The 16906-nt window shown below is 45.4% G+C and overlaps 1 protein-coding gene and 2 long non-coding RNA genes across 5 annotated transcripts in view; 1 reads left to right on the top strand and 2 right to left on the bottom strand.

The window, feature by feature from the left end:
- Positions 1–16906, top strand: part of LOC309344461 — a 124311-nt gene that overhangs the window by 58588 nt on the left and 48817 nt on the right. The gene's annotated exons all lie outside the window — the stretch shown is intronic.
- Positions 1–16906, bottom strand: part of KCNC4 (potassium voltage-gated channel subfamily C member 4) — a 66804-nt gene that overhangs the window by 7574 nt on the left and 42324 nt on the right. The window contains exon 4 of one of the 3 annotated variants that reach the window (XM_081866825.1): positions 10162–10260. The exons of 1 other annotated variant lie outside the window; for it this stretch is intronic. In XM_081866825.1, the coding sequence (XP_081722951.1) occupies positions 10162–10260 (99 nt within the window). Of the gene's footprint in view, positions 1–10161; positions 10261–11359; positions 11419–16906 lie in introns of those variants that run through there. One more of the 3 variants, XM_081866830.1, reaches the window with a different exon arrangement.
- LOC309344462 lies at positions 454–5974 on the bottom strand. Its single transcript, XR_014157747.1, has 2 exons — positions 5838–5974; positions 454–567 (listed from the first exon to the last, which is right to left on the bottom strand). It is a non-coding gene; the product is annotated as an uncharacterized lncRNA (long non-coding RNA).

Below are 16906 nucleotides of genomic sequence, written 5' to 3'. Positions count from 1 at the left end.
CACTAAGGGAAATGTTTCTGTTAGTGAAAACAATATAGAACAATGTATGATACTGGGGGAATTTGCTTTGAAAAAATGCATATATTAGAATAAATACTCGTGAAAATTCTGGTGAATTTTCATCATGAGAACTTTTTTAAAACAACAAAAACAACTAGGGCCATCTTACCCATAGGTGCAAGGGGTGTGGGGTACCCGGGTGCCAGGCTCTTAGAGGTGTCAGGCCGAGAGTCAAGTCTGGGGAAGAGCCCACCCGGCGGTTGGAGCGCCACGGCGGGCTCTTCTGCTGTGGGCGGCTCTGTGCCGTGAGTTTGGGGGTGACCGAGCCAGCGAGATGCTGAGGAGGCCGGCCGGCTCCGCCCTCCTGCACACCTGGGACTGGGCAACCTGGGGGGGGGGCACATGTTGAGATTGCAGTGTCCCGTGCACAGCGGAATGATGAGGAGTACGTGCACATACTCTATATTGCTTTATTTACATTTCAAAGCTGGTAGGTTACAGAAAAACATCTTGCCTCTGCCGGAGCAGAGAAAGCATCCTCTCTCCTCTAAAGCACGGAGAGAAATGCTGAACAACAGTGAAAAACAGGAAACCAGTGTACGTCACATCCAGTCTCCCTTTCCCGTGGAAAAACCCAACAGCAACTGACTGTGGAATGTAAACACCTGTCTCGTGACAAGCACTTTGCTGCACAGTGAAAGAGAGCAGAAACCAACATCCTCCCCCTTTCTGTGAACATCACTGGGCAGCGTGTTCGTACAATATCAGTACAAACCCAACTTCTGCACATAGGTACAGTGTTGATCCCTTGATACAATCTTGGACAATACATCAGCAGGAATTTCATTACCTGGCATATAGGACACCGTTACGAGTCCCTTCTGAATACGTTCCCTAGCATATTGCAACTTCAATTGCAAGTGCTTCGTGCTTTGCTTACAACCTTCAGAATTCAGCAAAGCCAAACATGCTTTGTTGTCCTGGTAAACCTGGATTGGACATTTGACAGGAATTTTCATGTCTTTGCACAATTGTAACAACCATTCACAATCTTTAAGTGAATAAGACAGTGCATTCAGTTCAGCTTCACAAGTACTTAAGCTAACTGTTGTTTGCTTCTTGCATGACCAATCAAATAGACCCTGATTATACCTATAGCAAACTCCAGACGTGCTTTTCCTGTCTGTAGTGTCACTTCCAAAACTTGCATCTGCAAATATCTCAAGACCACCAGACTTCTGATTGTTAAATCTCAGTCTGTAATGCATAGTGCCTTTCAAATACGCGTTTCAGAGCTTTCCAATCCTTAACAGTAGGATTGTTTACTTGTCTGCTTAGCAAATTACAGCTAACAGCAATGTCTGGTCTTGAACATCTGGCAATGAAGTTTAGCTTGCCTAGCACACTTCTGTACAGTGTAGTATCAGAAAATGCTTCTTCAGTGTCATCTACCTGATAACCTGTTGTCATCGGTGTGTCTACAGGGTTGGCATCCATCAGGTTTAGTTTGCTTAACACATCAGCAATTTTCCGTGACTGGTGTACTAGAATGTTACCATCTTGATCTCTCTCTATTTCCAGAGATAGGTAGTTGTTTACCTCACCAAGATCTTTCATGTCAAAGTGCTCTTTCAGTTGAGCTAGGGCGTTATTGTACATTGTGACATCTTCCCAAAAGAATAAAATATCATCAACATAAAACAAACAATACAGTTTCTTTTGCCCCTCCTCTTTGACAAATACACATGGATCAGCTTTCCCTTGCTTAAAACCTAGAGAAAACAATACTTCAGTGAGCTTTGTGTGCCAACACCGTGCACTTTGTTTGAGACCATAAAGGGACTTCTTCAGAGCACAAACAAATCCCTGTTTTACCTGTACGCCATCAGGTGGAAGCATATAAAGTGATTCATCTAGAGATCCGTACAGAAAAGCTGTATTCACATCGTGGTGACTAATGTGTAGATTCTGTTAGAATTCAGGCTCGGTCAGAGGTATGTGCCTATCTCTCCAGGCACCGGCTGAATTCTTTTGACCTCCCTCTGGTGACTCCCAGCAGGAAAAACACACGAGGTCCGTTCCGGCGATTTTCCTCAGGCTGTGAGAAAAACACACCAACTGCTTCTCCTCCTCCCTGCTCCCTGCATATCCCCAGGGAGGGGAATCAGACTCAGACAGAAAAGTAACTACATGCCTTTATTCCTGTCTTTAGCAGTCATACAGTAAAAGATGTCTGCTCTCTTCAACAAGCAGAGAGAAACTCCAAACTCCACCCATGTACATCCTGTACAGGTCATATGACACACACACTGAGCTAACATCCGGTGCTCAGTACAGAATGGACTGCCCCTTTGTATCCATGGCAACAGTCACATACATCCTGTCTGGCTTTGCAGCCACAAGCAGCTGACTGAGCTGCTAGAGCCTTTGCTTGCTGCAGCATTGCTGCTTTAGAATAACAGATTCTCCTCTGCAGCTAGCTTGAGCATAAGCCTAATGCTCTCATACCTCACTGTGGGTGAGTAGGTCTCGTGATAGTCTTCACCTGGTACCTGTGCAAAACCTCTGGCTACCAATCTGGCTTTGTGTCTGACTATCTTGCCATTTTGATCAGTCTTCGCTTTGAAGACCCATTTGCTTCCAAGCAGTTTCATTCCTGGAACTACAGGAACTAGGTCCCATGTTTTGTTCCTTTCTAAGGAATCAAGCTCAGCCTTCATGGCATTTAACCATGGCTCAGCTTCCTTTGAATCCAAATCCTGGATTTCTTGGAAACTTGAAGGTTCAAATACCTTCCTGGAGCTTTTAACAGCTGTTACTGCTATCTTAGCAAACTCATCAGCAAATCTCTTTGGAGGTCTGCCTTTTGTAGCTCTTTGTGACCTGCGAATTAGCCGTAGGTCTTCAACACTCTCCTCTTCCTTCTTAGGAGAAAAGTGGCCTATTGTGAACAATGGTTCTTCCAATTCCTGATCAGAGCTTTCAGAGGGTCGCATAGAGGCTTTCGCACTCTTGAAATCCTCTGAATCACCCGATTCAGCTTCAGACTCAGAATCAGAACCTTCATCGGTGGGTGTGGGTTGTTGTGGTTGCTTTTGACTATCCTCAGTCTCATCACTGTCATCAGGATAACATTGGAAAATTCCCACATTCTCCCCCCACTTGGCATTGTACTCAACACTTCTTGTGAGCTTAATTGTCTTAGAGTCAGTCATCATTATTCTGTAAGACCCTTTCTGATAACCTAGAAAGATACCATGCAATCCACGCTTTTCTAACTTGGAGCTTTGTGGTGAGTGAACCCACATGTCAGAACCAAAAATTTTCAAGTGTTTGATGTATGGCTTCTTGCCAAACATCTTCTCATACAGGGTACAACCAATCGCTGAAGACAACCTGCGATTATAACTGTAAACAAAACACGAGAGAGATTCGGCCCAATAACTCTCTGGAAGATTTGCATCATGCAGCAAGGTTTTTAACCCTTGAAGCAATGTTTGATTTGCCCTCTCGCAAAGTCCATTCTGCCATGGCGAGCGAGGACTAGACAAATTGTGTTGAATTCCTTTCTCAGTCAGAAAAGCTTCAAACTGCTGAGAAGTGAATTCTCCCCCGCGATCAGTGAAAAGAATTTTTATCTTCTTATCATGCACATTTTCCAACCAAGCACAGAATTCCTTGAACCTTGGAAAAGCCTCTGATTTCTGCTTAAGATTGTACACATAAATATATCTGGAAAATGCATCAATGAGAACCATGAAGTACCTGTTTCCACCCAAAGAGGGCGCTAGTGGTCCAACCAAATCAGCATGAACAACCTGGTATGGTTCTGTAGCTTGCCTACTAGACACCTTACCTTTTGCAGCCATTATCACCTTGTTTGCTGCGTATGCCTTGCACTTCATGTGGTACCTGCAGGGTTTAATAGTCATACCTTCAACCAAGGCAGGCATTTTAGATACTGCCTCAAAATTCAAATGACCAAATTTTCGATGAAAATCATGAATACATCCTGCATGCAAACTTTTGTTAGTACCTGCAATGCAACAAGTGTCATCCTGCACAACATCATCAAAATACAAAACATACAAACGATCAACATATTCAGCATGCAATACATAATCATTTTTCTTTGTGATGATGCACCTTTTGTTCTTAAAGGAAACGTCAATTTTCCGCTCATTCAGCTGTCCAACGCTGAGCAGATTATGTTTGGCATCCGGTACATAAAGAACATCCTGTATCGATAAGTCCAAACTGTGAAGAACAACAGTTCCGTAGCCTTTACTGGGGATTGTGTGGTCATCCGCCTGGTGAATCGCACCTTCCTGCAGTGTAAAAGACACGAACAGTCGCTTATCGTTGCACATGTGATGCGTTGCAGCCGAATCAACAACGAAGAAAGATCTAGACGTTTTCTGGACCTCTGCAACCTTTGGAGTGAAGCGTGAGACCATTGCCTTGTGCTGCGTTGTCCTGGACACCGGACCTTTGCCTTTGCCTCGGCCTTTTCCACGCGATGAGCTTTCGCTGCGCTGCTCTGTCTTGGCCCTGGGATATCTGCATTCCCTCTTCATATGGCCTAGACGTCCACACGAGTAGCATTTCACTGCCTTCAAAGCTTTGGCGCCATCTGGTGGTTCCACTGCACTATGGGATGACGTCTGTGAAGTCTCCCCCTTGCCCATGCAGCTAGCACCCCGGCGGTCTGCTTCATTCAGAATCACGGCAGTAACATAGTCCACTGTCAGCTGAGCAGTTGGCTGTACAGCAATCTGAGTCGCAACAGACTCCCAACCTGAACCCAAAGATTGTAGTATCATGAAGGAATACACAGCCTCTGGAAAGTTGAGTCCTCTCTGTTGCAGCTCATGTCTCAGATTCTGCATCTCCATCAGATGTGTACGCATATCTCCACCTTCAGCAAGAGCCATATTATGCAGCTTGGTAAAGTAAAACATAGTGGATCCAGCTTCTGTCCTCAAGTGAGCCTCTCTCAAAGCGTCCCAAATTTGTCTGGCTGAGGTCTTATCACGCAATAGACAGAGCTCTTCTGGGGATACTATCAATGTAAGAGTTCCCCTTGCTTTGGAATCTTTAGCTTCCCATGCATCTGTAACTGGAGCTGGGGGGGTGTCTGTAATAACTTCAAACAGACCCTCTTTCCGCAGAATAGCCTCTGCATAGAGAACCCAGTCCGCATAGTTTTTCTTATTGAGCTTAGGAATCCCACAAGCATCCTGAAGGGCCATCATGACTCTGGCATTAGCCTTCTGCGTCATCTCTGCTGCTTTAAATCAAGTTGCTTTATACAAGCTGCGTCTGTGTACAGCCTCAAGCCTCATTCCAAAGGCAAGTTCAAAAGTGCTTTCTCTCTGCTGCCTTAAATCAAACTGCGTCACTGCTGCAGCCGCTTTATTCCAAAAGCACTTTTAAAAGTTACTTTCGATTTCCCCAGCATAGGAGCTTGTTCCTTTGAGCCTTTGCCTGTGCCCGGCAAAACGGCCATAAAAGTTCAAAGTCCAGCCATAAAGCCATTAATTAGAAGCTGGCAGGCTGCCCGGAGCAGTAGCACATACCTCATCAATCATCTTGACGTGCACAGCAGATACCGTCCGATCCGTCCCTCTGCCGCTGTTCCGATTCCTGGAGCCCATAACCATTTATTGTTGAGATTGCAGTGTCCCGTGCACAGCGGAATGATGAGGAGTACGTGCACATACTCTATATTGCTTTATTTACATTTCAAAGCTGGTAGGTTACAGAAAAACATCTTGCCTCTGCTGGAGCAGAGAAAGCATCCTCTCTCCTCTAAAGCACGGAGAGAACTGCTGAACAACAGTGAAAAACAGGAAACCAGTGTACGTCACATCCAGTCTCCCTTTCCCGTGAGAAAACCCAACAGCAACTGACTGTGGAATGTAAACACCTGTCTCGTGACAAGCACTTCGCTGCACAGTGAAAGAGAGCAGAAACCAACAGCACACCAGGTGGATCTTTGCACCCCAGTGCTGCATATGCTTAAGACAGCCCTGACAACAACAACAACAACAACTTGCAGACTAACATGGAAATGTAGCAAACCGAAGATTGGAAAAAATGAGAAACCAAAAGAAACTGAAATTAACATGTTCACCTATCCCTATTTGGCACCGAGCTTACCGTACATTATTGTTGTGCTGTGAGGTAACCAAGAGTGGTGTGTTTCCTCCTTCTGCTTTCCATTAAACATTTCTCCAATGCTTTGCAGTCTCCCTGGCTGCCCACACTTCCTGATCTGAAACAGCCCAATGGGAGGAGTTGTTTAAACATCTTCCTCCAGCTTGAAGAAGGTGTGGGAAGCCCTTCTGGAGGCTGGTTATCGTGTCTGAGTTCAGTGCACTCAGTGATTTTGTTTCTAAGGGGAGCCTTTTACCATTAAAAACAGTGATTTCTTTGAGAAAATGATATATTTAAAAAATAAACAGCTGTCTAGAGCATGGTAGACAGCCTCCCAGGATTCCCCTGCTTAAATGAAAGCCCATCCGAAGAAGTTATGGGGTTTTCAGAAAGTGTGGGCACCTGGCAAGGCTGCAGAATGCAGAGCATTGGAGATAAGATTTGGGGAAAGAAAGAAATGAGGCTCACTTGGTCACCTAAAAGGCACGGCAAGCACAACAAATACCCTACACCCTATGAATGAGATCACCACTGGAATTTATCCTCCTATTTGATAATGGTTGGCTTGTATCCAGTGCAGTTCTACATTAGCATCCCATCAGCACAAGGATTCCCACTTGCACCAAGAGGCTTCCCCCCTTTCCTCCTCCCTGCCCTCCCCCTATTCACTCCCTAAATCTGTTTTGGGTGTTCCCCTAAACCTCTGGAGCAGAGTTGGGGAGGGCAGGGGGAGGAGATGGAGGGAAGTCCCATTGTGCAAGGGAATCCTTGTGCTTATGGGATGCTTCCTTAGCACTCCATTGGATATAAGCCCTTGAATTCAGTTTCTTCTCCCATTAGTTGATGGAGAATGGCCAAAGAAAATGGGGAATAAATTTTTGGCACAGCCCTAGCTAATTGCCCTTCATTGCCCATTGCTCTATAGAGCTCTTCAATATGTCTGTAAATTAATGTGCATGCCCTATAACATCTCGGAAGTACTTCACCACCACTACTGCTGGGCTAAAGGACAACAACCACATCCAGAAGAGGATGTTGACTGGCAATATTCTAATATTGGGAAATGATATATAATGAATTGAAAAAACATGTTTTAAAGTACCTTTCTAAAAAAAACAAAGTAAAGGTAAAGGTACCCCTGCCCGTACGGACTCTAGGGTTGTGCGCTCATCTCACTCTAGAGGCCGGGAGCCAGCGCTGTCCACAGACACTTCCGGGTCACGTGGCCAGCGTGACAAGCTGCATCTGGCGAGCCAGCGCAGCACACGGAACGCCGTTTACCTTCCCGCTAGTAAGCGGTTCCAATTTATCTACTTGCATCCGGGGGTGCTTTCGAACTGCTAGGTTGGCAGGCGCTGGGACCGAGCGACGGGAGCTCAGCCCGCCGTGGGGATTCGAACCGGCAAGTCCTTTCGATCGGCAAGTCCTAGGCGCTGAGGCTTTTACCCACAGCGCCACCCGCGTCCCTAAAAAACAAAAAACAAACAAACACCCCCCCCAAAAAAAATACCAGAGTCCTTTTGGTTGGGGATAATTCAGAGGGAAATTCCCAGGTGTCAAAAAAGACTATTTATGCATGCCACTACTGCGGCCCATGTCTTGTTAGCCCCCAAATGGAAAATGAGTGAGGTCCTAGTCAAAGAAGAATGGCAACTTAAACTAATGGAATACGCACAGCTTGCAGACTTAACATATAGAATAAGAGAACAAGAAGAATGCACGTTTAAAGAAGACTGGAAAATGTTTACGGAATATATGGGTAAAAACTGTGTTCATTTAAAAATGCTGGTAACATTAAGATAAATTCAACAGTGCAACTAAGTTTTGATAGATGTTACAATGGATTATTGAGTGGATTAGTTCATGTAAAATATGCAGGGCTGTATGGTATGCAAAATGAACCATTGAAAGAGAAGAAGGGAAGGCATTGATTTAAGGTTGTTTAAATGGATATTTTGAAATGTAATTTAGAAAATGTAATAAAAACTATATATATAAATAAAAAAATAAAAACTATATATATATAGGATGTTGACTGGCAGAGGCAGAGTAGGAGACCAGTACAGGGAGAAGCAATGTTGTCATTGTTGTTGCTATTTCACGTTGAATATCAACCAGACTACAACCACTCCTTCCTGCATAGCTTCATCACTCCAAAGTTCCATTAGTTCTTGTTGCCTGAGAGAGTTCGTGTTAAGCAAACCAGGCAGCTTCTAAAACATCACAGTGGTTTTCCTGTTCTTGCTGCTACAGTTTAACATGACGACCTTTTAAAATGTGTTTGTTGTATGCATGCACACTTTCCATCAGAAGAGAAACAATACCATCTCCCACCAGGGGCGGAGGAACGGGCGTGCGGTGGGGGCTGGTCACCCCGGGTGTCTTCACTGAGGGGAGTGACATTTGGCAGTCGCGGGCAGGCGGTGCACTGAATGCCCGCCATCGGCAGCTCACTCTGCCCCCGGCTGCAGGGTGCGCGCCCTGCTCCATGCACCCAAGCAGCTATTCCACGCCTGGGAGGGCACCCTCTGCGTCCCGTCCCCCTCGGGAGCGCGCCTGCCCTGGGCAGCGCAGGCATATGCTGTCTCCTACTTTGATATTTTACCCCTTGGCTCAGAACACACAGCTAAAAAACCTTATCAGCATATAAAGGCGGACAAAGCTGAAACACCCCACGGTCCCCAGTCTCAGGCGGCAACAGGTACAAGCAGCAGGCATGGAGAGCGATTTGTCGGAACTGCAAATGACAGCAACTGAGCCGAAATGCAGGTCCACTGCGACTGCAGCGGGAAGCAATCCAAATCTCAAAACAGAACTTTGCATTTCATATACATTCTGATCCAATGGTGTTTTAAGATTCCAGAGCTGTGGAAACAACCCCTGCTGACTACTCACTATGGGGTGCTGATGAGAAGCAGGGCAATATGCTCCAAGCAGGTGGGAGGGCAGAAAAGCTGGTAGCTGTGTGGAAAAACAGCAGGGATGTAAAGGATTCTCATTATGGAATCAGGAACGGGACTCAGGCCACCTTAGGCTCACCAGTCTGGTTTTTATTCTTCTTGCCTAATTCATGCTGTGCCCATCATCACTTCTCAGCCTTTGGGCTAAGATCGGGTGGTATTGTAATAGATAAAGGGCAGGAGGTCAGTTCACACATGCGCAAAGTCACTTGATCGCTGGTCTCTATAGCTTGCAGTTGAATGGACGAGCTGCTGGCATGGAAAAGCTCTGCCCACAATGTAAATAATAATAATAATAATAATAATAATAATAATAATAATAATAATAATTTATTTATACCCCAGCCACTCTGGGTGGCTCCCAACGAAATATTAAAAATACAATAAAACATCAAACATTAAAAACTTCCCTAAACAGGGCTGCCTTCAGATGTCTCTTATTTCCTTCATGTCTGGTGGGAGGGCGTTCCACAGGGCAGGATCCACCACCAAGGAGGCCCTCTGCCTGGTTCCCTGTAACCTCACATCTCGCACTCCAGAAGATCTTTGAGGAGGACCTCAGTGTCCAGGCAGAATGATGGGGGTGGAGACGCTCCTTCAGGTATACGGGGCCAAGGCCATTTAGGTCTTTAAAGGTCAGCACCAACACTTTGAATTGTGCTCGGAAATGTACTGTACTGTGTTCTGGCTCTTTCACACATGCATGTTATTCACAGATATTTCAGGCAGGAAGTGATGAAGAGGCCATAGTATTCTCTCTGGCAATGTGTCTGAAGCAGCTGGGTTTTGGATGCTTTGTGCCAGTAAAAACCTTTAGTCATCTGGGCACTTTGCATCTAATTAGCATTCCACTCCCATCACGTTTCTTAGCACAAAAGTCAATACCTTATAAAATGTGTGCTAACCTCACTGAGAAGTCTCTTATGATTGTTTGGGCAAACACACCATAATGCCTCTCACTTCAGCTCTTGTCCTAACCCTCAAGCTCCATCTTAATCAAAGCTCCTTTTGTGCAAACCAATCTCTGCATCAAACTCTCTACCTCTAGACGCATATTCTGTTCCATTTCCTCGGTTTTTGATCTCGTGTGGACAAACAAGCATACTCCTCAATTTTGTTTGCAGGAGGGAGGGTGCACCCTCTAGAAAAGAAAACATTTTTGATATTTATAGGGGCATTCAGCTGTATTCTATGCACATTGAGCATTTATAAAAAATAATAACAATAATTCTGGCCAGAAGCCACCTACTGATTCAAAAGGAAGAAACACATTTATTCAGAAAACACATAAAGAAGTGTACAGGAATTTCAAGCAACAGGAAACAAGCTCAGATGCTAAGAACAGCCGGGGGGGGGGGGGATACAAAACATACCTTCAATCAAACCCAAGACCACCCATTTAGCTTCCTTCAGTGGGGCACCCTCCACTAAACAGCATCAAGCATATTAACACAAACGGGCTAAGTTGTACCAAGGCCAGCCCAATACATTTTGGCACTTGAGGTGGAGCCCAAAATGGAACCCCACTCTCCACCAGGGAAGAAGGAGTGAGGGAAGACCTACATCAGGAATAAGGGGAAGAAAGATTGACACTGGGATCTGCTGCCGCAGTGGAGCCTGATGCCTGAGGCAGTCGCCTCACCTTGCCTCATGTGTGGGGCAGCCCTGAGTTGTGCCATCCCCGATGTTGTGATCTCCTCAGAACTACTAGAAGTGCGCTTCTAGTACCTGCTCTGTACCTGCACACACTCCAGGAAGTTACAGTGGTACCTCAGGTTACATACGTTTCAGGTTACATACGCTTCAGGTTACAGACTCCACTAACCCAGAAATAGTGCTTCAGGTTAAGAACTTTGCTTCAGGATGAGAACAGAAATTGTGCTCCGGCGGCGTGGGCAGCAGCAGGAGGCCCCATTAGCTAAAGTGGTGCTTCAGGTTAAGAACAGTTTCAAGTTAAGAACCGACCTCCGGAACGAATTAAGTACTTAACCTGAGGTACCACTGTACTTTCTCAGAAGAGTTTGATGTCTTGTGTTTCTGATGAAGCACACCCAAGGATGAATTCAGATGACATGGTTTCCAGAAATGGGACAGCTCCCATGAGGCTCGAGTTCAAGGTTTTAGCAAGAAGCAATTTCCATGCATATGCCAGTCATACAACGTGCGTCAAGTTACAGAAATTATTTGCGGCTGCTGTCCTATGCCTGCTGTAAGAAGGAGCCTTGACCTTGCCTTGTTGGAGAGCTTTGACAAGGTCACGGAGCCAAGATGGTGTTGGCTGCTGCAGATTGAACTGTGCCTAATACAAAAAAACACAATTAGGATCCTCGATCCAGATACGATACGCAGTGTCCTCGAGACAGCCATTTCCACATTGTTCCGTCTACCCAGTAACCTGGGTTATAAATGGACAAGCATTTATTGTACAACAAAAGCTAAGGATAATCTCTCTGAGGCTAGTATAAACCCTTTCACTTCTAGCAACAAACACTCTTTGGACTTCAATGCCTGGTACGATGGTATCACATCCACCACAGAAAAGGGTATCTTCAATTAAATGAAAACAATCTTTTAGAGAATTGTGTTCTCTCTCCCTCCACCTCCACCACCCCAATTTCTCTTTCTTTTAACTTATAAAGTCATACCCACATGTTGTTTGAGATTGTGCTTTTTTCCTTTGGAAACAAACGTTAGACCTGACAAGAGCTGGCAGGTATGATTCAAAATGTGCAGAAGTCCCCCCCCCCAACCCCCATCCTGATCTTGAAATGTGTTCTTTGTAATGTGAAATGTTTCAAAGCTATTTTGTTGCTCAAACATTTTTTAATGATGTGTGCCTTGTCACCTCTGATTGGAATGAAGGCCTTTAATGTCTGGGTTCTATTTTCTTGCACTGTGGGTATCTAAGGTGAGTATTCCCTTCTCTTCCAACATAGAGAGGCTACATTTAGTGCAAGGCAGACATATGAACTAGGGAACTAGGGAACAGAGAAATTGTTCACGCACAAAATACAGAATAACTCCAAACCGCCCAAACCCTTTTGTTTCCAGTGTACTTATTTATTCATTTCCATATAATAAGCATGGTTATATCTTTGAAGTCCAATCTTTTTCAGTGATGTTTTTCTACTTCTTTCTTATTCTGGAAGAATGGGCTTGGCTCTTCTGATTTTGGTTGGATTTTCTGAATCCATCATTTATAGAATGAAAGAACAGTTGTGCTGGAAAAGTTCTGACTGTTGAAAAGTCTGACCACTCATGCTATAGTATCACTTGTTCTGTATTACTCCTCGCTATGGCACATGCCACTCAAATACTTATTACATATTAGTCCATATCTTTCGGTCTACATTTAGGGGGCAGGTGAATTCCACGGCGAGTGCCAAAAAACTACAGAATTTGGTTCTGGGTACTGAATCCAGAATTAATTTTTTAAGAACAAGTTTCTAGGCCACATAGTTGCAAAGCTGGCTTGTGGCAACCACTAGTGAAATCTCTGAAACTACAGAGGAACCCAGTAAACTTCCCAATGCTCCGCAGTTATGGCTTCAGTGGCTTATAGTGCTATCTGAACAATGTCTATGCAGATGTAACTCCTCTTCAATTCAATGCAGGTTATTCCCAAGTAAGTGGGGTCAGGGTTGCAGTCTTACATAGCTCCTCATTTCTCTCCATGGTTACCGGAAAGAGAATAACTTGTTCCAAATAAGCAAAATTATGTAAAAATTTTTTTAATAATTTATGCAGATCACAGAATATGGCTAAACATTTTATTTTATTTTATTTTATTTTATTTTATTTTATTTTATTTTATTTTATTTTATTTTATTTTATTTTATTTTATTTTATTTTATTTTATTAATGCAGAGTATAGACTGCCTTGGTATTATGCCACCCTGTCTGTGCCAGCTTAAGCTGAGCTTTGGGAAGGAGACATGAGGCTCTGGCAGGGTCCTAGAGCCCACCTACCTCCTTCCCAAAGCCCGATAAGCACTCGCTCAGCTTTGGGAAGAAGAAAGGAGGACTCTAGAACCCTGTCAGAGCCCTACGCCTCCTCCCTGAAGCTGGTCCAGTGCTAAATGGGCTTTGAGAAGGTGCCTTCCTCAGCTGCGCAGTGTGACCGCACCACTCACACTGCCCTAAATCTGCCTCTGTACATAGCCAACAATGTGGTAATTGTGTGCCATAGTGCAATGACTACTTCCTTTACTTTATTTAATTTCTATATACATCTGTATGTACCCTTGAATAAAATGAAAAAGGGAAAAAAACAAAATGGGAGGGTGCAAGCAAAAAGAAGCAGGATTTTAAATACATACCTTAAGCATAAGGGGGTCAGTTATATAATGGAAACATGAACTGCTAACCGGTTTGGGGGGGTTTGCTTTTTTAAAAAAGCTCAATGCTGATTGTACTTCTGTTGTCACAAAAAGGGAAAAGGTAAAGCCACAAATCAACAACATTAACATAAAGAGGGGAGGGGAGGAAGAAGCACACTTCCTGGTAACAAAGAATATTCGCCACATTTGTATGGATTTAAATCACACCTTAGGAGTCAAAAAGCTGAAACAACGAACTGACTCAGAAATGCTGGCAGTTATTTTGAGCCTTCATTGAAGATAGACATGGTGCTGGAAGTCTGGGAAAAGGTAAGGATAATTCCTATGTTTTGAAATGGGGGAAATTATTATATAGGAAATTATAGGCCAATCACTTTAATTTCAGTATTTAACCGTATGCTAGAATATGAAACAGCTGCCCTTTGTGCACATAGCAGTAGTGTGCCATTAGGAACAGCCAAAATGGATTTACTTATACATTGAAGTGGAATATTTCTTTAGGTGGCATAAAAATGGAAAGATTGCACCAACTTAGGTATGGTAAACTCTGAAAAATCAATAGAATGAAATGCAAGAAACTCATGCAAAAGAATAACTAAACATGCAATGGAGGATAACCAGTTCAATTTCACACTCCTGTAAATGTGGCTAGTACCATTTAGAATGCAGCAGGAATAATGAATATATGGCAAGGAGGACTTCCAGGTCCAATGGTGACTCACAAGCAAAGAAAAATGCTTTTGATGGAGGCCATTTGTTGTCAGAGTGGCCTGGTTTGGTTTTTTTCTCTCACACAGCATGCTGAGCTAAGCCAGTGTTTGCCTTAGTGTGTTATCTGAAGCCAGACTCATGGTTAAGCTTCCTCCTCAATAACCATGCACTGTAGCCAAGGTTTTTCTCTAGGCTAGGCTAGGCTAGGCTAGGCTAGTCAGATGACAAGCTCAGTATGATGTGGGAGGGGGAAAAGACTCTGGAGGAACAAAGTAGCTGTGAGGTCTTCTTTGGGAAGCTGCAGGTTTACATGGTTTGGATATGCCATAGTTTGACTTACTGTGACAGTCAACATGTCTTGATTGTAATGCTGGGTTTGGGTTTGGGCTAGATCTCTTCTTGGGATTCCTTCCAACTGACTGATTTGTGATTCTGTGAATGGGCTTCCAATCAGTGTAGGTTGCCTGAGGCATGCACTGGACTTGATAATCGTTCTGGCAAAGCTGCCAGTAATGGTAAGGTAAAGGACCCCTGGATGGTTAAGTCCAGTCAAAGGCGACTATGGGGTTGTTGTGCTCATCTCGCTTTGAGGCCGAGGGAGCCGGCGTTTGTCCACAGACAACTTTCTGGGTGATGTGGCCAGCATGACTAAACCACTTCTGGCACAATGGAACACCGTGATGGAAACCAGAGCGCATGGAAACACCGTTTACCTTCCCGTCAAAGCGGTACCCATTTATCTACTTGCTCTGGTGTGCTTTTGAACTGCTAGGTAGGCAGGAGCTGGGACAGAGCAACAGGAGCTCACCCCATTGTGCGGATTCGAACTGCCAACCTTCTGATCGGCAAGCCCAAGAGGCTCAGTGGTTTAGACTTGTTAATAGTTCTGGCAAATCTGCCAGTACCTTCCCTTTGTTGGGTGGAGATTAGCTGATAATAATAATAATAATAATAATAATAATAATAAATTTTATTTATATCCCGCCCTCCCCAGCCGAAGCCGGGCTCAGGGCGGCTAACAACAATAAAACAGTACAACAGTACAACAACACAACACGCTAAAATCATTCATTATAAAATTACTTCAAATCAAGCCACTGGCAACCATAGGGCCAGAGCTCCACGAAGATTGCTGAGGGAGGGAGGCTGTGCCCTGGCCAAAGCCCTGGTGGAACAGCTCTGTCTTGCAGGCCCTGCAGAAAGATGTCAAGTCCCGCAGGGCCCTAGTCTCTTGTGACAGAGTGTTCCACCAGATCGGAGCCACAGCCGAAAAAGCCCTGGCTCTAGTTGAGGCCAGCCTAACCTCTCTGTGGCCGGGGCCTTCAAGATGTTTTTATTTGAAGACCGTAAGTTTCTCTGAGGGACATACCAGGAGAGGCGGTAGGTACAAGGGTCCTAGGCCGTATAGGGCTTTGAAGGTTAAAACCAGCACCTTAAACCTGATCCTGTACTCCACCGGGAGCCAGTGCAGCTGGTATAGCACCGGGTGAATGTGATCTCGCAGCGAAGACCCCGTAAGGAGTCTCGCTGCAGCATTCTGCACCCGCTGAAGTTTCTGGGTCAGTCTCAAGGGCAGCCCCACATAGAACGAGTTACAATAATCCAGTCTGGAGGTGACCGTCACGTGGATCACAGTGGCTAGGTCAGGGCGAGAGAGGTAAGGAGCCAACTGCTTAGCTTGGCGGAGATGGAAAAATGCCGCCTTTGTTATAGCTGCAATCTGCGCCTCCATGGAAAGGGAGGTGCCGAAGATTACACCCAAACTCTTAACGGACGGTGCTGGCACTAATTGCACCCCCGCAAGAAATGGGAGTTGCCCCCCCAATCCCATATCGTCCCGTCCCAGCCACAGGACCTCTGTCTTCGAAGGATTTAGCTTCAACCGGCTCCCAAATAACCATCCAGCCACAGCTTCCAAACATCTGGTCAGTGTGTCTGGGGCCGAGTCAGGATGGCCATCCATCAACAGATAGAGTTGGGTGTCATCAGCATACTGATGGCAACCCAGCCCAAAACTCCGGACAAGCTGGGCGAGGGGGCGCATAAAGATGTTGAAAAGCATCGGGGAGAGTATCGCACCCTGAGGTACTCCACACACCAAGGAGTGGCGCGATGACAATTCCCCCCCAAGCGCCACCCTCTGTCCCCGACCAGAGAGAAACGAGCGCAGCCATTGAAGGACTGTGCCCTGGATCCCCACGTCGGCAAGGCGGTGGTCCAGGAGTTCGTGATCGACCATGTCGAAAGCTGCTGACAGATCTAGAAGAATCAGCAGCCCTGACCCGCTTCGATCCAGCTGCCTGCGGAGATCATCTGTTAGGGCGACCAGAGCCGTCTTGGTCCCATGACCAGCGCGGAAGCCGGACTGGAATGGATCCAGAGCTGATGTTTCATCCAGAAACCCACCAAGCTGTTCAGCAACCGCTCTCTCAATCACCTTACCCAGGAATGGAAGATTCGAAACCGGGCGGTAATTGGATAGATCTAAGGGCTCTAATGATGTTTTCTTTAAGAGCGGGCGCACCACTGCCTCCTTCAGTTCCCCTGGGAATGTCCCCGTGCCAAGGGACAAATTGATGATATCCCCCAGGGGGGCCCACACCTCGTCTGGACACGCTCTAATCAGCCAAGACGGGCACGGGTCGAGAGGACAGATGGTGGGCTTTCCAGCTCGGAGGAGTCTGTTCACATCGGCTGGGGATATCCGAGGACAGTCGAGCGGCCTCCAGTCCCTTT

Source organism: Podarcis erhardii, assembly GCF_964252035.2.
Source record: "Podarcis erhardii genome assembly, chromosome: 6".
NCBI classification, from domain to species: Eukaryota; Metazoa; Chordata; class Lepidosauria; order Squamata; family Lacertidae; genus Podarcis; species Podarcis erhardii.
Note: the sequence above shows the minus strand (reverse complement) of the source record. Positions and strands in the feature narration are given on the sequence as shown.